This window comes from Dipteris shenzhenensis, chromosome 23 (genome assembly GCF_047967505.1).
Source record: "Dipteris shenzhenensis isolate YYH24624 ecotype China chromosome 23, Dip_SZ_1.0, whole genome shotgun sequence".
NCBI classification, from domain to species: domain Eukaryota; kingdom Viridiplantae; phylum Streptophyta; class Polypodiopsida; order Gleicheniales; family Dipteridaceae; genus Dipteris; species Dipteris shenzhenensis.
The window spans coordinates 25,306,344-25,326,086 of record NC_141618.1 but is presented as its reverse complement, the minus strand read 5'-3'; the positions used below and the strand labels follow the sequence as shown (position 1 = coordinate 25,326,086).

Sequence of the window (19,743 nt, the reverse complement as noted above, 5' to 3'; positions counted from 1 at the left end):
TCCCCATGAAGGGTACAATAGAAAAACACAAGGATATCCCCCCCCCCCGGCTGGCCACTCTTTGGGGGATTACCTCGTACAAAGGGCTGAACAAATAGCCACTCCGGTGGTTTATAACACCATATTATACCTCCATATGTGAAATAAAGGAAAGGGCCTGGCTCCCATATACCGAATCTCCCTGGAGTCTATCCCATCTACCTCTGACAGTAAGAATGATATCTAGCGAAATGCTGGCCAGTGTCTCCGAGGCTGATGTGGTTGCTGCTTTATGATCTGCCTACACCTAGCTGTCCATATATACCAGGCAATGATGCTCGTTATCAGCCCCCACCTATGACAGTGCCCAGGTGCTCCACACCATCTCTGTGACGTCCGTATGGATGAAAGTCAACTCCTCTACTAATCCGAAGGACGAACTCCCTTAAAGGTCCTCATACCCACATGTAGGTCCTGTCTGCGTTACCCACCCAAGCCACCGCTCCCAGGTCACCACCATCTCCATCCTGAATCCGAGCGAAGAACATCCTCAAAACTCTTCTCCAAACCTCCTATGCCAGCGAGCAATCCCAAATGCAGTGCTCTGTGACCCCTCTGCCAAACCACTTCATGAGAATCAAGCAAAAAATGACCAAACCCAAGCAAGGTGCTCACTACAATGCCTCGTGTGCCAATAGTCAAAGGAAGTGCAAGATCTTCCTTGGCCTGTAATAATTGCAGAGCATGCACCAAAAATGCTCAAGAAACCTCTGAGAGAGTCCTTGTCTGTGCCAATGCATTACTACAGCTGGCGTGACATCAATCCTCCCCATCTCAATCCTTCTGCCCAATCTGACTAACAGAGAAAAGGAACATCGGGGGCATCCTGAATGAAAGGGTCTCTCCAAAACTACTCTCTGGGTGCCACTAAAGCCTTTGGAATACCCAAAACGTCCCAGTCCATGAATCTGGATCAATGTACCACGTCCTCTGATACTGAGCTGCTATCCCGACTCTTTGATGCGTACATCCTTCAAAGTCCTTGATTCTGACATCTTTCTCTGCATCTTGCTGTCATTCCGCACCATAATGTGAATGAGGACTGACCTAGAGGTACCTAACAGTGAAATCAAGATATCATGTCTCGTAAAAAAACCAGGCCGTAAAAGAGCCATGTGGCTCCTCAACTGCTCTCCAATCCTCAGAGACTGCACTCTCAATCTCCTCTAGCATGTTCTTTTGGTTAGATGTTCTCCCCCTAATTCCTGCTCCATTGTATGACTAAACTCCCTGCATATCTTTTTGGATCTCTTCTTCAGCTACCGATACCATTGTTTTAGTTGATTGCCTATTTGTTGGTTTCTCCATTGAATTCTTGTGGGCAGTTGGGATATTTTTTGTCCTCCCTCCCCCCCTCTCGCCCCAAAAAAAAACAAAAAAACTTCTATCATGTACGACCAAAATAGAAAAATCCAGGATAAAAGCATGTGAGAGCCTCATGCTAAATCATGTAAAAATCCAAGGTTAATGCATGTGGCATGTCAAAACCAATCGGAGAGTGGAAGTGCCATGAAGGCTTTGTGGTACAATATGTGGAAAATACACCATGGTCCTACTTTCTTGGGCATAGTACATGCTGAAGAGGGCATCCATGATTAGAGCCAGAGATACGATGGGTTACCCTTACAAGAGAGGGGTGAGGATGCTCATCACTGAAGCCAACAATTTTTGAGCATGTGGAGAATAGCATCCTTAATTGGCTCTTGCCCCCTCAATCACCAATCCTTCTTGACTCTATAAAGGATGGTCTCGCCTTCTGGGCTCAAAGGATACAAAGGACCTATAAATGAACTCTCATTTTTTAGAAGACACTAGCCAATGAAGTTGTGTACCCTCTGTCCGATCTCCTAAAGTTAGTCAAGAGGGATAGTTGTGTCAAACTTGGTGATGATGTGTTGCTCACGCACAAGTATCTCTTTGAAGACCCTCTAGGTGCCCACCACTGTCAAAGCTGTTCCAGGCTCCCATCTGGTTGGACCACTGCATGTATCTCAAAAAGCCTAGTGGATGTCTCAAGTTTTATCAACAAAGTACTCATTCCACATAAGAGGCTGTTTGTCCTCTCATCCTGTGTCTGAGGAAACCTATAAGAGAAATAAAGTCTATTAAAAGTTTTCGAAAGACCGAACGTCTATAAGCTAGAACAACCTGATACAACCAGCTGAGGGGTGGAGCCTCTAAGTGGGCCTCAACACCCATGACAAATCCAAAAAACCCACACGATACCAATACATAGAGAGAGAAATCTTCGAGCTCATGTAGAGGATGGGGGCTGGTGGCACTGCGGTGATCATCTGGAGGTTGGCGGAGATGTCAAGCCCATGAGGGGTTCGGAGATGTGTGAGGCTACGGTGGTGACATAAAACTTGTCACGGAGTGTTGACGATTGTTGGAATGTGTGGTCCGGTTGTGGTCTCCTAGCCATGGGCTTGCAACGTTCAAGTGCCTATGTTACTCCCGTTGGCCATGCCTCCGATCTGGTAAGCATCATGTAGGGAAGGTCCCCTAGTCTGATTTGTGCCTTGACCCACTCGTGAGTCTGCCATGTTTCTGACTCTAGTTCTCGGATCCACCTTCTTCCTGAGCCCTGATGGTCGGTGTTGTTTGGTCCGAAAAACTCAATGATTATACTCTCAGTGGAGTCTAGCTGTACATCCTAATCTCGCCTTTGTGTCTTGAGCAAATGCTTCATATGTCGGATGGCGTCATGGATGAAATCTGCCATGGAATCTCTGTTCTAGCTAGGATGGAAAACTAGATAGGGACCAAACCATCCTTGAAGAGGCATGATAGCAACCTTTGATCTCATAGTACACAGGGCATCTAAAAGCAAAATCCTCCTCCAACTCGATCTCCTAATGATTGCATAGGGTGCATATATGACCTTCTTTGGGTATGCCCTTCTCTTGTCTACTCTCAATGCGAAGAAGGTGTGAATTGCTTGATAGACATCCTCAAGGAGTGGGGGAGGTGGATCCGTTTATATTTTGGTGGATCAATGAAGCCCTCTACTGATGAAACCTGCAAGTAATGATCTCTGTAAAAACTGAGCTTCCTGGGGAGCTCGCGGGGTGCCAACCAGGTCCTGAATATGTATAAGTGTAAGAGATCTTCTCAGATGACCTAGTTCACCTCATGATATGTGAACGAGACGGAGGGGGCCTCGATGCTGTGCTAGAAGGGGTCAATTTGTCTGTATGGAGCCCCAGGCTCACAAACTGAAGGTGCATGGTGAAGAGGGGGAGAGAGAGAGAGGGTAGGCTAGGGAGAGAGAAAATGATACTCAAAGAGAGACATAATGAAATGGAAATGAGGCGCTGCTGCTGCTCCCCGCTCCTCCTGCTCCCCTCCTCACTGCTCTCCTCGCTTCCTGCTGCTGCTGCTCCCCCACTCCCTGCTGCTCCTCCTGCTCCCCCCCTCGCTGCCCCCTCCCTTCCCTCCTGCTGCTGCTCCTCTCCCCGCTCCCTGCTGCCTCTCTCCCCGCTCCCTGCTGCTTGCCCCCTCCTACCTGCCCTCTCCCCCGCACTGCCCCTTCCCCCGTGCTGCAGCCTCCCCCCCCTGTGCTGCAGCCTCCTCCCCCCCCCTGCGCCCGCTGCATCCTGCTGCTCCCCCCCCGCACCCGCTGCTGCCTTCCCCCCGCTGCAGCCTGCTGCTCCCCCCGCGCTCCTACTGCTGCTTTCCCCCCGCTGCAGCCTGCTGCTGCTTCTCCTCCCCTCTCCTTCCCCTCTCCTCTACTCCTCTTCTTCCCCTCTCCTCCACTCCTCCTCTCCCCTTTCTTCCCCTCCTCTTCCCTCCTCCCTTCTTCATCACCCTCTGCTTCTTCTGGATTACCCCTATTCTCCTATAGGGGTCTCCTGGGATTCAGGAAAGCAGATGGAGTTTTTATTTTTTGTATTTGAATCGGCCAACACACCTCGACGAATGGGTTCCCATTCAGCCAATCCGTCTCCGCTCACACCGGCCGCGAGAACTGTCACTTTTTCAAAAGACGAGCTACAGCAGTTGCAAAAGGATTTCGAACATGAGTGTTCCACGACTCTCTTCGCACGCATTCATGGCTCACACCCCTCCAGATTACAAGCTAGAGATTGGATGCTGTCGGCGCTTCCTCAAGACCTCGCCCCCCACCTCAAGGATGTTCGTTTGTTGGGACGGGGTTTCTTTCAGGTGTGCCTAGATTCCCCGGACGTCACGAGAGACCTGCTACAGGCCGGGTTTCTACTTCTAGGCTACAAGAGGATCTTTTTGTTTCCTTTCCAACTGGGATTTGACCCAGTTGAAGAGGACAAGCAAGGAGTTTCTGTTTTCATCAGGTTCCCTGGTCTTCCCTCAGTTTATCACCGGCTTCTTTCAGTTATTGGCGAGAGGTTTGGTGTGGTGGCAGAGATCCCCCCTCTCCTTGGCGAGCCCTCTTCGGCTGCTGAGGCGGTCAAGATGGACGGGGTTCCCAGGGTTAGGGTCATTGTCTAGGACCCCAATATTTCAGATGACCACATCATGCTACAGCGACCTGATGGGTCTTTCTTCCACCAGAGATTTGAGGTTGCAGGTTGGCAGGACCAGTGCACGATGTGCAGATCCTCGGGGCACTTCGCCAGAGATTGCCCAAAGAAGAAAAAGAGGCCCACAAAGCAACCAGCTCGTACTAGATTACGACAGAGAGCTGGAGCAGGACAAACCACTCCACAGACACGGCCTCAGACACGGGCTCCCCCCTCTCCTAGGGCTACTCGAGTCCCTTTGGCACCCCGTGCCACCTCTGGCCGCCGATGAGGATAGCCAGTTGGAATATACAGGGATTGGGCGGCATCCCTCATCACCGTCGCAGATAGCTGATCAGGAATCAGCTCCATCCAGGTGTTTCAGGTGGTTCCCTAGACATTCTTTTTCTTCAGGAACACAAACTGGATATCAGAGATTGCTCCAAGTCAAGTAAGCTGCTCTCAGGCCGGACTTTTTGGCTTCCTGCCTTGGGAACCAAAGGAGGTACATGCATTTCAGTTTCAGACTCTGTTCTCCCTCTGGTCATTGGACACGGTACCATAACCCCCTCCAGGGCCCAGTGGGTTTTACTTCTGATTGACGGACGTAAGGTTGGTTTCCTCAACCTTTATGCTCCGAACAACAGAGGGGACCGTGTTTTGTTTTGGAAAGAGTTGCTCTCGTGGGCTGACATTTTGGATTCATGGATTATTGGAGGTGACTTCAACATGGTTGAGGCACCTTCGGATAAGAAAGGGGGCAGAGAAGGTGGTATCCACTCCCTTGAGAGAGCAGCCTGGGATGCCTTCTTGTTCAGGTTCAGTGGCAGAGATGTTTGGTCAGATGATGCATTTCTTGTTCAGTCTCAGTAACTTTTGTTTTCATGGTCGAACCATAGGGTGCAGATGCCTATCCATGCTCGGATTGACAGTGGGTGACTGGGCTCTTGATAGAGGGGGGACAATTTGCATTGCACCCGGTGTTTCCACTTCAGACCATTTTCCGGTAATTTTGTCCATTTCAGAGCCTCATCTGAGAGGACGGTCTCACAGTATCAGGATCCCAGACGCCTTATACACGGATGAGACTCTCACAGAGGCAGTGTTGGAGATCTGGGTTTCTCATATGCAGGGGGGGTGGCCGGTCCTTCACATGTGGCCACAGCACTTGACAGTATCAACGACTTCTATCACTCAGTTGCTAGTGCTCGGCGAGGTGAGGTACTCTGGCGAGAGATCGGTATCCGCCGGCAGTTGGCAGCCCTTCAGAGGGAGGAGCAGAAACGACCTTCAGATGCTTGGATACAAGAGCGCCTTGCTGCGGCAAGGGCTCACTTGCAGACCTTGCTTGATCAGAGAGCAGAGTATGCCTTCCATGCACGGGAGTCCTTTTGGATACAGATGGGAGGGAGAGTGAATAAACACTTTTTCTCTACACTTGGCCCCAGACATAGTAGAGAGAGTGTCAGGAAGCTTATTGACTGTGATGGCATTTTGCAGTCCCATCCGGAGACCGTCATGCATTTACGACAAATTTTTATACTTCCCTTCTTTCCGCAGATCAAAACTCACAGGCCAGAGAGGTGGCTAGAGATGAAGTTTGGCAGAGTTTACCTGTGTTGGTCACCCCAGAGATGTTATGCTCACTTGATGCATGCTTTACCGACACAGAATTCAAGACTGCTCTTTCTGCCCTTCATAAGGACAAGTGCCCTGGTTCCGATGTCTTACTCCCTCTTTTTTTATAGCCTTTTGGGATATGATAGGTGATCATATTACTTCAGCCCTGCAGGGCATTTGGGACTCGGGCGAGATGCCTGACTCACTGACTGAGGGACTCATTCACCTTATCCCAAAAGGTGGCAACAGGAATTTTGTATCCCACTGGAGACCCATCACTCTTTTGGGCACTCTTTACAAAATCCTTGCCAAGGCGATCAGCATCCGACTACAGCCCCTTCTTCCAGATCTCATCCATGATACTCAAACAGGCTTTGTGCATGGTAGGAGCATTTTTTATAATATCTTTTCCTTTTGGGAAGCCACAGAGTGGGCTATGGAGAGTGGACAGAGGCTAGCAGTTTTACTCTTGGACTTCGAGAAAGCCTATGACAGAGTAGATTGGGGTTTTCTTGAGGGCACTCTTCTACGGTTTGGATTTTCAGATGCTTGGATCAGAGGGGTGGTCTCCCTTTACAGATCAGCCAACAGCCAGGTTTTAATTGGAGGGGTAAAGGGTGACAGGTTTCAAATTTCTAGATCAGTTCGTCAGGGATGCCCTTTAGCCCCCTTCCTCTTTCTTTTTGTGGAAGATGCTATGAGTATCTTCCTTAGATCTCAGGCTGAGCTTTTTGGGCTGAGACTAACTTGAGACAGGAGCAGGAGCTTTTTGACTGTGAGTTGGCTGATGACACTGCTATTTTTATTCAGGCCTCCTTGCAGTCACTTGATTCTTTCCGGACAGCCTTGGATATTTTTTGCTCAGCTGCAGGGCCACACATTAACTGGCATAAATCCTTTGCCTTTTGGATCAGTGATGAGGACACTCCAGGCTGGGGAGTTGACATTGGTTTTTCCTGGATTCAGAGGGGTGTTCCTATCAGGTATTTGGGATGCCAGGTAGGATTGGACATCTCTCCAGCACAACAGTTTGCCCTAGTACTAGAAAGTATAAGGAAAAAGCTTCTTTTCTGGAGCTCTGCCAAACTCGACCTTGCATCTAGAGTTGTGGTAGTGAACCAGGTTCTCTTGGCCACCCCTGGTTCGTGTGTTCTTGCTGGTGCCGGTCTAGGGATTGCATCACTCAGCTCATCAGACCAGTCAAGAATTTTTTATGGAGTGGACTTGATGGCACAGCAGATGTTGCAGCAAGGGTGGCCTGGGAGACTATTATTCTCCCTACATGTGAAGGGGGCCTTAATGTCATTGACCCGGATTTGCAGTGTAGGGCTTTGCTTTGTAAGGTGGTGGTGAGGGGACTCATGCCTGGGCAGGAACCTTGGAAGGATTTCTTTTTTGGATGCATTCAGGCTTGCACACCAACCTTGGGAGATGATTGGGTGGACAGCCCAAGATGGATTTTCACATCAGCCCCTCTCAGATCTCCTGCCTCTCCTCTCATGACTGCCATCCTGAAAGCTTGGGGGAGCTTCAGGAACACTCTTCGAAGGATTCCACCTTCTACCGTCGAAGAGATTGATAGGCGGCCGATCATTTGGAATGATAGTATTCTTGACGAGCATGCCAGACCACTAGGCACTTCCCATTATATGCAGTGGTCTAAATGGGAGAGAGGCCTGCTCTTGGCCTTGGGATCCTGGAGGTTGTGGTTATATGGAGGTGCACCTATCAGGTGCTTGCAGTGGGACCCAGGAGAGTGGGAATGGATAGATCATGGGCACCGAGAGAGGGGGATTCCCGTCTTTCGTTTCATGGTTGGTAATTCCAGGAGGTTTCAGCTGAATAGTAGGGGTTGGATTCCCTCCAGAGCCCCCCATTGGGAAAGCTTCTTCATCACCTCAGACTTGCGTAGAAATTTCTGGAGGAGGCTCTGGAAATCCCTCAGAAATAGAAAGATCACTCTTTTCTTTTGGCTTTCTATTCATGGAGGGATTGCAGTGAACTTGTGGAGATCACGATTTGGGGCTGATCCCACTTGTCCTCGATGCCATTCTGCAGAGGGGTCAGTGCGACATTGCCTTTGGGACTGCAGTCAGGCGAGGACTGTTTGGAAAGGGGTTGGTCGGATACTCAGCATCTTTCACACTTCCCCTTTCTTCATGACTTGGGGCTCGGTCGCATGGTTATCTCTTACTGGGCCCCAGGTGTTTTATGAGGGTGAGCCTTCTTCTTGGGCACTCTCGGTCCGCCGGTAGGTGATAGAGCTTTGCTCTCTACAGGATGTACCACTTACTCCCTTCAGAGCTTCTCATGTTTCTGTGGACACCTCTTGGTAGATTTGGGCTAGCATTTCCTCTTGGCACATTTGGAGAGCTAGATGTACTGAGGCCTTGGATGGCACCCAGATACACCCATTACAGGTGTTCACGGGTATTTGGTCTGACACGGTTCACACTTTGATAGCCATATGGGCTAGCATGCAGGGCCCTTCACGGGCAGCCTCTTCTAGAAGGACTATATTTCTTCGAGTTTGGAGAGGTTCTCCCTTTTTCTCGGAGGTTTCTACCGGATTGAGATGGCACTATCAGCCTCAATCCTTTCTTTTTGGCTCTTGAGCTTTTCGTGCATTGCATGATGTATCCCGTATGGAGCTTGCTCTAACGGTTTTTCTTTAATACTTAATAGAAGTCTCTTTTTGCAAAAAAAAAAAAAAAAGGAAATGAAATAGCAAGAGCAATGAACAAAATGAAAGTATTCACATGTAGACCAAAGAGCTTGTCGGCTTGATACTTGATTGATGTGACAAGTGACTAGTACAACTCTTATATAGAGCACACACACACATATGAGTACCAATGCATATGGGATAACTCCCAATGTGACACGTGGCATCCATAGGACACACTAGACTAAAACTCACACTACTACTCACTAGAACAAAACAAAACTGACTCAACTTGACTCCATTTCCTAACACCCCCCTATGGAGGAAAGTTCAGTGACTACTGGAGTGGAACCAAGAACAGAACATGACAATGACGGTCATCGAACTGTGCAATGACGGTCTAGAACGAGACATGGCTCCCATGCTAACTCAGAGGCAAGTGAGCATGGCTTAGAGGCTATTGAGCATGGTATAGACTCAGAGGTTCACCTAACATCCACCTATGGAGAAAAGTTCAGTGACTATTGGAATGAAACCAAGAACAGAACGTGACAATGACGGTCATCGGCATGGCTTAGAGGCTATTGAGCATGGTATAGACTCGGAGGTTCACCTAGCATGGCTTAGAGGCTCATCATGCATGGATGCATGACCAACTCATAGGTCTAGGAAACCAATGCACCAACATCCTGGAACTCACATGCCAGGCCTGATAAATAGACCTATCAAAGACAATACATGGCTTCCACAGTACATCTCCCTCCTGGATCCAGGGACTAATGAGGGGTATGGTGCCATAAAACAAATATAACATCAAGATATAATTTTAGGAGGACTATAGAACGTTTATTGACACCTCAAACATTCATTTTAGAGGGACTACTCAAGGTAAGGAACCTTTATTAATTCCAATCATAGAAAATATGCATAGCAAGGGAAGAGAGCCCGTAAATGACCCCAAGTATCTGTTGCACGTAAGAGTGCACATCCCGATCCAAAAGAAGTATGTCGGTGAAGAATATGGCGAGAATGCCTTGAATGATATGTCGATGTTGGCCATGGGAGTAGCTACAAGGAGCAATCACATGATGACTCTCGAAATGTCGCGATGTGAGTCGAGTAGAGCCTCAAATTTGAGCAAATTTGCCCAAAGGAGGCAAAATGCCCAAATGAATGTACCAAATAGTAATGAAATTACATCAATTTTGGGAAATCCCAAAAATTTTACATGTCAGAGGCTTCAATTATGCCAAAGGACTGCAAAAGTCAGAAAATCTCTAAATTCTGGAAATTAGGGTTTCTGTAAAAAATTAGGGTTTTAAAAAATTTAGGGCTTTTCAAAATTGTTGCAGGAAAGTGTCCTAGAAACACTCAAGATCCCTCTGATCATGAAAGTCCATAAAAATACTGAGTATCCACCTGAAATTTCAAAACTCAACTTTTAGTTTAAAAAACACAGTTTTGACTGTTTTTCTCAAATTTCAGCACTGGATTTTCTATTCAGAGTGTTGTCGAGCAACAATAGAGGTGAGTGACTATATAGATAAAGGGCAACAGCTGAAAAACGACCTCAACCAAACCCTAAATCGTCCAAAATAGTGTGGCAAATGGTAGAGAGGCTACGAACTTGCTGAAAAAGGGGTCTAGAGTGAAGTTTTCGTGATGAAGAGCTCCAAGACCAGCAGCTTCACCAATTGCAACAGCTCCAAGCTTGAATTTGTTGAAAAAGAGCAGCTCATAGAGAGGCTAAGGGTGAGAAGAGAACAAGATGGGGAGAACGGAGTGGAAGGGAGCTCAATCATGGAGGAGAGGATGGTTTCCATTGGTGGGCTTCCCTCATCCTCTAGATTGAGCATGGAGAAGGGAAAGGTAGGAAAGGAGGCTCTGATACCACATGAAGGTGCATGGTGGAGAGGGGGAGAGAGAGAGAGAGGGTAGGCTAGGGAGAGAGATAATGATACTCAAAGAGAGACATGATGAAATGGAAATGAAATAGCAAGAGCAATGAACAAAATGAAAGTACTCACATGTAGACCAAAGAGCTTGTAGGTTTGATACTTGATTGATGTGACAAGTGACAAGTACAGCTCTTATATAGAGCGCACACACACATATGAGTGGATAACTCCCAATGTGACATGTGGCATCCATAGGAGGACACACTAGACTAAAACTCACACTAGGACTCACTAGAACAAACCAAAACTGACTCAACTTGACTCCATTTCCTAACACAAGCCATCTGCATGTATGTGCATACCAGCACCTCTGGTCACCCCAGCTGCCAATGCCATGGATGATGTTAGGGCTGACCACGGTTGCATGCATCGCCCCTCTAGTGCAAGAGCCATACTCCCTAATGCAATAGAGATACATGATAAACTGGAATGCTCTAATACCACATGAAGGTGCGCAGTGGAGAGGGAGAGAGAGAGGGTAGGCTAGGAAGAGAGATAATAATACTCAAAGAGAGACATAATGAAATGGAAATGAAATAGCAAGAGCAATGAACAAAATGAAAGTACTCACATGTAGACCAAAGAGCTTGTAGGCTTGATACTTGATTGATTTGACACTAGACAAGCACAACTCTTATATAGAGCACACACACACATGAATACCAATGCATATGGGATGACTCCCAATGTGACACGTGGCATCCATAGGACACACTACACATGATGTACTTCTGCATTGAGCTTTCTCTGTGGTTTTCTTTCATACTTAATAGAAGTAAATTTTTTCAAAAAGAAGAGGAAAGATGCACAGGTTCTCCTTTCCCAAGGATGGGACTGTTGGTGAAGCCCGCAAACTGCATTTGATCCATAGTGATGTGTGTGGCCCATGAGGACAGCAAAGCTGGTCACACTTTGTACTCATAGGAGGGTGAATACATGTCCCCTGAACTCAGTGACTTTTTAGCAGCTCGCAGCATCATACATCAGTGGACCATTCTATACACATCGGAGTAGAATAGAGTTGCAAAGAGGAAGAACTGGACTCTAATGGAGATGGCCAGGTGTATGTCAAAGGGTATGTCTTTGCTCAACAAATTTTGGTTGAATGCCACCATGTGTGCAAACTATGTGCTGAATAGATCACCAACCAGGGCATTGAAGACCGTTACACCCTTTGTGGCATGGACAGGCTGTAAGCCAATGTTTTCACATATGAGGGTCTTTGGTTGTTTGCCATATGCTCATGTACCATCTCAGCTCCGACATAAGCTGGAGGATAAGGCAGTGAAGTGTATTTTCATTGGCTATCTCTCAAAAATTAAAGGCTACAGATTGTACCAGCCGAGCACTGGAAAATTCATTGTTCATAAAAAACAGTCTGTTGTTAATGCCTCAGATGTCTTTAACACATTGCTGCCCCTTTTCAAGTCTGGTACAGACTCAGATCGGCCATTGGAGCCCTAGAGTGCTGAAAACATTCAGCCTGATGTGCCTTCTATTTAGGACAATGTCACTGAGCAAGCAATTTCCTAGGAAAGGGCTGTTAGATGCACAACGTCAGATGCATGGCCATTTTTTATGTTGCATTGATTGCCACAACCTGTAATCAAGAGCCTTTATGCCACAAGGATGCTTTTTAGAGCAAAGAATGGATGGACACTATGAAGGCAAAGTTAGATTCCATTCACCATAATGGCACTTGGGAGTTGTGTGACTTGGCAAGCGTGCCATCGGCACAAAATTGGTTCTATAAATTGAATCGGAAAGCTGATGGTAGCGTTGATCACTACAAAGTGTATCTTGTTGCCACAGCAGGGCATCGACTTTGAAGAGGCTTTTTCCCCCACTTCACGCATCACAGGCATTGCGAATTGCATCAAATAAACACTAAGGCATTGCTATTGACTTTGAAGAAACTTTTTCCCCCACTTCATGCATCACAGGCATTGGGAAGTGCATCAAATAAACATTAAGAAATTGGAAAGTGCATCAACGAAAATTAAGGCTTCCTTTCTTCACAGTGGCTTTCTTGAAGAGGTATATGCCAGCCAAACTCTCAGCTTTGAGGTTAAGGGATCTAACGTATGCTGGCTGCACAAGGCCTTACATGGATTGAAGAAGGAACCCTGGGTGTCATATGCAAAGATTCATGGGCATTTGATTCGCCTTGGTTTTCAGAACAGCTCTCCTGAAACAATACTTTATGTCCATTCTTTATGTGGGTGACATGGTTATAACTGTTCTATCTACACAGCAAACTGCAGCCTCTAAGTATATTGAACAGCTCTTGCATCGCTTTCAGTTTGAGGATTTTAACCAGGTTTCCACACCTTTGGAGCCGAGCTTCCGTTTTTCCTTAGAGGATGGCAGTGATCCATTTGATGCCACTCTATATCAGCAGGCTGTTGGTTGCCTGATTTATTTCTGCCATACTAAGCCTGATCTCTAGTGCGTCGTCTCCTAGTTGAGGAGTTTTATGTACAAACCCAGTACACAGCATTGGTAGGTAGTGAAACATGTCTTCCGTTTTTTGAAAGGCACATAGCATTTGGGACTTCTCTATGATGGCAAGTCTTCACTGATCATGTATGCTGTCACAGACAGTGATTAGGCTAGTTGATATGACACTAGGTTGTCACATAGTGGCACCAAATTATGCACGGGACTTCATGCATTTCTTGGTTCAGCAAGAAGCAGCCCATAGTTGCTACATCTAATTGTGAGGGTGAGTACAGGGCAGCCTTTATAGCTATTGTGGGGTGTGTCTGGCTTCGTCAGATATTTGCAGATCTTGATGTTGGTCAGACATCTTCTACTACCATCTACACTGACAGCCAGATTGCCTTGGCTATTGTGCACAATCCTGTGTTTCATGCACGTACTAAACACATAGAGGCTCATTATCATTTTGTCAAGGAGCGACTATAGCTTGAGACATACAATTTTCCTATGTTCCGACTCAAGATAACTTGGAGGATCTCTTCACGAAGGCTTTACCATGACCAAGTTTGAAGCTTTTTGGCAAGCTTTATACTTGGTACCTTTTGTTACGTGATGCTGCTGTCCTTGTACTATCATAGTTTGCTATATTCATTACAGATGAACATGTGCAACCATGACTTAGTTTCGAGGTATTCTTGTGACATTCCAAGAACCTTCAGCCACACGTGGAGGGGGTTTTGTTGCTACATTTTCCCTGGTATGAGCCTTGGAGGCTAGACCTTTTAGGGCTGTTAGTCATATCTTGGGTGAGGACACTTAGTCCTAAGATAGGCCATATAGCATATGATTGTACTTTGTACTAACACTCATTATCATTCCTGCAAGGCATTTGAGTTGTTTTGTCCTCCTTGCTCTCCACTCAACATTCAGTACTAGGAATGAGCCCGAACTCAGACAACCAGCAAGGTGCGCGATGGCAAAAGAATATGGTTCACCATAAGGGCTAAAGAGACCAACTCTAGGCTGGTGGAGCTCAAATAAATAGTTTCCTCTTTATGGTCTCCAAAGCTAGAGAAAATTACTGGATAGGGGTCACATCCACACCTACGTGGTATCCCAAATGTCAGGCCATGCTTTCCTTCTCAATCCACCTGAAGCCAAGCTCAACCCCCATCTTGGAGCATCCATATCATTGAACCAAAGTCCTATGGATTTGGCCCAAATGGCAAGCGTTTTTGTTGGTAGACAAAACATTCCAATTCTTCCTTGAATGATCGTAGAGGCAGACGGTGGCCTTAAAAGATATAGTTCTATCATCTGTGAGCTCATTGTAGGAGTTCTTAATCATTCATGATCGGAAGATGGAGTCTTTTTCCTATTTGTGAGCAAAAAGAACAAGTCATCACACTTCGCTCTGCAAAAAGTTGGTTGTGGGAGCAAGCAATAGGGCATCCCTGGTGAACAGATCTGCAACTCTGAAATATATCTCCTCACTCCCCCAAATATGACTAGTACAGAAAGAAAACTTGACCGTGGGATGACTGGTAGAGGGCAGAAACCCTTGTATCCAATGCTTTGAAAATCCCATATGCCGGAGTGCTCCTTGCAAAAAAACCCAATCCATCCTATTGTATTCCTTCTCTAAATCAAAGAAAAGAATGGCCAAGGGCTGATGACTCTCTTTGGCCAATCATATTGCTTGCCAAGCCAAGAAGATGTTATTAAAACTACTCCTACCCTGTACAAATTCTGCCTATGTGTTGTGAATAAAGTTAGGAGTCTCAAGCTCATTGTCTATTTCATACGGGGCACCAAGAAGAGGAATGGACCTTCACAGAGAAATTGAAGTCATGCTTCCCTTTCAGGAGACAATTGAGGCCTTTTGAAAGAGAGGACGGCATGGTGCTGCTATCTGAAAATGTTCTCAAAGGCTTTAGGGACACTAGCTCCTATCAATTCCCAAAGATTAATGAAAAAGATAGGGGTGATGCCATCATCATCTGGCCAATCTCTTTTGGCAAAGCAAAAAGCACTCTCGTCACGAGTATCACCAAAAGCGTGTTATCATGCCGAATTACTTCAAACCCCTTGCCATCTGCAAGTTGCTTGGCTTTTTTTGCCAAGTCTCATACAACTGGGGTACATATTTTTGTTTGCTTTCTCTCAGCTTTGTTTTTCTCTAGGGAAATAACAGTAAACCAAGTTTTGATTGTGTTTTTAAAGGCAAATTGTGAGTGTTCAAGGCATATTTGTTAGATTTTTTGCCATTTTCATCACACATGTAGGAAGGTATGATTTCCTTTCTTCATCAAGCTTTTTCTTTTTGGTTTGCTTTAAGATTCTTTCGGATCTCATGATGTCTACAGCCAACTCCCAATCCAGCATATGAGAAAAACTTGTTGTGATCAAAGAAGTGCAGATTTCTATAGCTTGAAACTGAGTGTATGTGCATGGCATACGTGGTCTATGATTTTGGTTCTTGGAATGCATGGAATAAATTTCATTGTATACTTGCAGTCTGCAGCAGATGCGATTGATGCTCTTGAAAATAACTCAGTACATTCGAAGGAAAGCAATGTGAAGAAAAAGCTTGATTTTGGGCGAAGAGTCAGACAACCAATAGGAACAAAAGTGGTAAGAAGGGTTCAATAGGCAAACCTTTTGTTGCAAATTGGATTCAATTATACTGATATTCAATTGGGTTCAATTATATTGATAATCCTATTTACTTAAATGCAGTCCTTGAAACGAACAACGACAACACTTACCATCAAAATTCCTCCAGTTGGGTTTACTGCAGACGCTGTCGGTTCAGGGACCTTTGCATTGGTAAGTTCATTCTACTAAACATTTCCACACAGGAGATCAGTTCCTACTGCATGGGATTCACCAGTGCACCCCCAGAGCTGCAGGCCAGTGGGCAGGAAGAGTCAGTTGGATCTTCTTGACGGACCAGCATTCTCAGCCTTCCTCACCACTCGTGAAAAGGCTTATTCAGATATGGGATCATTTTTGTCAACACCTCACCAGAGCAGTTCCCTCCTCCAGAGAGGAAATTGCCCGACAGCCACTTTATCATAACCCCCTGGTTCGGTATCAGGGATCTTCCCCTGGTACAGAACTTAGGACTCCCTTGGCCAGATGGTATGCTCAGGGGGTTGTGACAGTCGGGGATTGGTTTAGGGGAGGTGTGGAGATGTCAGAGGAGGAGATCAGAGATAGACACGGGCCACTTGGACAGATTGCTGCCACCAGATTACTGATCATGAGAGCTATTCCTTAGGGGTGGAGGGACATGCTTACAGATCGAGCCTATGTTCATCCCATCTTTACTTGGTCAGGTTGTTTTAGTGAGGCTGGGCTATGCATTGGAGTTCGTTTAGGACCGGCACCATTTACTTATTTTGAGACGGACTCCTCTCACAGATTGTATCCCACTCAGCCCCTGGATCGACAGGAGCTCCTTTGGCAGAGAGTCAGGGTCATTGGTTGCCTGGGTAAGGAATGGTCCACAGATCCGTCCAGGTTGACCATTGCAGAGGATCCTAGATGGAGACTTTGGATCTTTCAGGGTCGACCTCTTGTGGAGCTCGACTGGGACCCAGGTGAGTGGGCGTGGCCTGCTCCAGTGGCTGACGCTCGTCCTCTTTCGTTTTTCCAGTACTCTACGAGGGCAAGTTACAGGCTTCAGCAGAGAGACTCTCATCACCTACCATCTGCCTCACAGCATTGGCACGCACAGGGACTTACTGCAGAGCTCTTGCTGAGCTACTGGACTCACTTTTGGGGCATCAGTAGAGCCAGGAAAGTCTCCTACTTTCTTTGGATCACTATTCATAGGGGTATACCTGTGGGTACTTGGCTTCAGCAGATGGGTAGACCCTCCTTGTGTATGCGTTGTCAGCTTGCAGAGGAATCTAGTAAGCATTGTTTATGGAGCTGCCCCAGCTCTAGAGTGGTTTGGACAGGTATCTTCAGGTTGTTCTCATATGTTACATCTGAGTCCTTTCTGATGACATGGGGCGCTGCCCTTTGGGGGAGAGGCTTTGGAGCCTTTGCCCTCTATGAGTCAGAGCTAGGAGACCATGGTTTCTTCATGCAGTGTCGCCAGAGACGGGGTCCCACAGATGTTAGCATCATGGAGCCGTAGGACTTACTTTTGGTACCAGTACCAGCTCAGGATTCCAGGCCTACTTCACCTGCAGGGTCAGCCTGGGAGGTGATTTCTAGCATTACCCTATGGCGGATATGGTGTTCGAGATGTTCTTTTGTCCTTGGGGGCCATTTATGCACGGAGGCTGACACTCTTGCTTCCATTTGGGTGGAGATTATCTTCACTCTCAGGAGTCAGTGGGAGCGGTGTACAGGCACCTCTTTGGCAGCTCGTGGGAGACTTTTATCCTTCATGAGGACATGGGACTGCTCATTATTTTTTCATTTGACCCCTTTTGGGATGTCGTGGCATTTTAGACCACCACCATGGCTTTTTTGCCACATTGTTGAGGCTAGGGATAGAGTACTTTCTCTCCCACCTGTTGTATGATTTTGAATGGAATATATCACTTTCTCTTTGAAAAAAAACATTTCCACACAGTTAAATGAGCCCCTCTTGATCCCTCGATCTCCCCAACACCTTAACTTGTGCCCCATTCCTCTCCATCCCGTTACCTGTCCCTTAGCTTTTATCGCATTTGGTTTTCTTCAATCCCATAGACCCTTTGGTCTTTTGAAGATTTCAAGAAACTTTCTTTCTTTCTTTCTACATCTTGCCACACTCTCACCATCCTAGCCTCTCTCGGCCTCCCGCAGTCAACAACTTCCTGTGCCCCTTTCCTCCTCCATTCCCCTATGCCCCTACTCCCTTCTGTCTTGCCCACCTCTCCTTGCCCCTCTTCTGCCTCCTCTCTCAGCCTCTCTGCCTCCCTCCCTGCCCACCATCCTGCCCCACCAAAACCCCATGCATATAGATTGTTTGGATGCATGTACAACCTCCACCCCCCCTAGCTGCTGTTCCACTCCAACCTCACCAACCCTTCTCTCTCTCACTCACCTTCACACCCCCTCACACTTTTTTTTTTGGTAAAATAATTTTTGCATTAAGAAAACATATACATTCATAGCTGTGCTAGAATGGAACAGCTACTTCTCTAAACTAAAAGCAGTAGTAAAAAACTTCCAGCTGGGACTGAGGAAGGTCTCCAAGGGAACGAGCATCTTGTAGAGACCGAAGCAAAGAAGCTTGAAAGTATGGGAAGACATTTATTGAATAGTTCTCATACAATCAGCCTCACACCCCCTCACACTCACACACTCCTACACTTCCACCCCTCACCCTCAGACTCACTCTCATTCCTACACATGGTTTTGTGAAATCTCTCTCTCACTTTTTTTTGGGGGGGTGAAATCTAGTTTTGTCATTATATTACAAGAAACAGTCACGAAGAAAGGGACAATCAGTTACAAGCATCGGAAGATGTAATTATATGACAAGACCTTTGCATGCTCGCTACTGAATAGTACAATCGATTATGGTGGGCTACGTCCAGTTTTATTTGCTTTTGATGATGTTTGCAAAGCAAGATATCTCCTGTTTTATGTTCACTATCATGGAGCTTTTTTGGAGATCACGCTTTCGTCGGAAAGACCTTAGGCTGCTTTCACTGGATCACCTTGCACACCTAAAATGCATACGGGATTGTAATATTCACATGCATATTCTTGCTCACAAGGGAAAATGATGTTGCAATTCATGTAGGGTAGCCATGTATTTTCATGATGCGACATTTGGTTTTGCACTTGTCTTCTCCAGCTTTTGGTAATTGTCACCCCACTCATTGGGATTTTCTTCTGGGTCACATTGAAGGCGGAGTCAAGGGATGCCCAGTTGTATCTCGTTTGATTGTTGATTGGAAGCACATGTTCTCCCATCTTAAATGGAATGGCAGGGACACTCTAGCATGCAACCCATCTTAAATGGAATGGTAGGGACACTCTTGCAGGAAACTCTTTGTGTAAGTGCTGAGAGTCTTCATTGGTCAAAGGCCTTTACGCCTCCTTTGGCCCTACAAAAACCTCACCGCTCTTATTTTTTTTGTTTTAAAGGTATCTGCCATGTGGAAGATGTGATGCAGCTGCTATGGTTATCTCTTTTCCTGCAGCTGTCAGACAGTATGCTTAGGACAACATTATAGGCCTTTATGGCATTTATTATCATAGATGCTTTGCGATTTTGAGCCAGTATCTTGTCTTGAGATTCATGATCGCCTCAAAGATTGGGTTCTCCAATTAGATAATAGTGCTTGCCGTGCATTACCATTATCTGATATCATGGTAGCATCTTTGTATTGGATTTTGTTTCCTTTCCCTTGAGTTTCTTCTTAGGCTAATTGCATCTGGTCTATGATGTGCTCCTCTCGGTGGTGGCGTACAAGATTGCAGCACATTTGGGATTCACTCCCTCTTTGACAGAAGTTCTTTTTATGGTGGGCTATGTGAGGGGTTCTTCCCTTTGGATAGGCTCGGTCGTCGTCATATCGCT

At 46.4% G+C, this 19,743-nt stretch overlaps 1 protein-coding gene across 4 annotated transcripts in view; it reads left to right on the top strand.

Annotated features, from left to right (window-relative positions):
* LOC147887161 (uncharacterized) overlaps positions 1–19,743 on the top strand; it is a 191,011-nt gene that overhangs the window by 118,421 nt on the left and 52,847 nt on the right. For all 4 annotated transcript variants that reach the window (XM_087394693.1, XM_087394692.1, XM_087394690.1 and 1 more), the window contains 2 exons: positions 15,723–15,839; positions 15,945–16,034. In XM_087394693.1, coding sequence (XP_087250819.1) covers positions 15,723–15,839; positions 15,945–16,034 — 207 coding nt within the window. The remainder of the gene's footprint in view (positions 1–15,722; positions 15,840–15,944; positions 16,035–19,743) is intronic.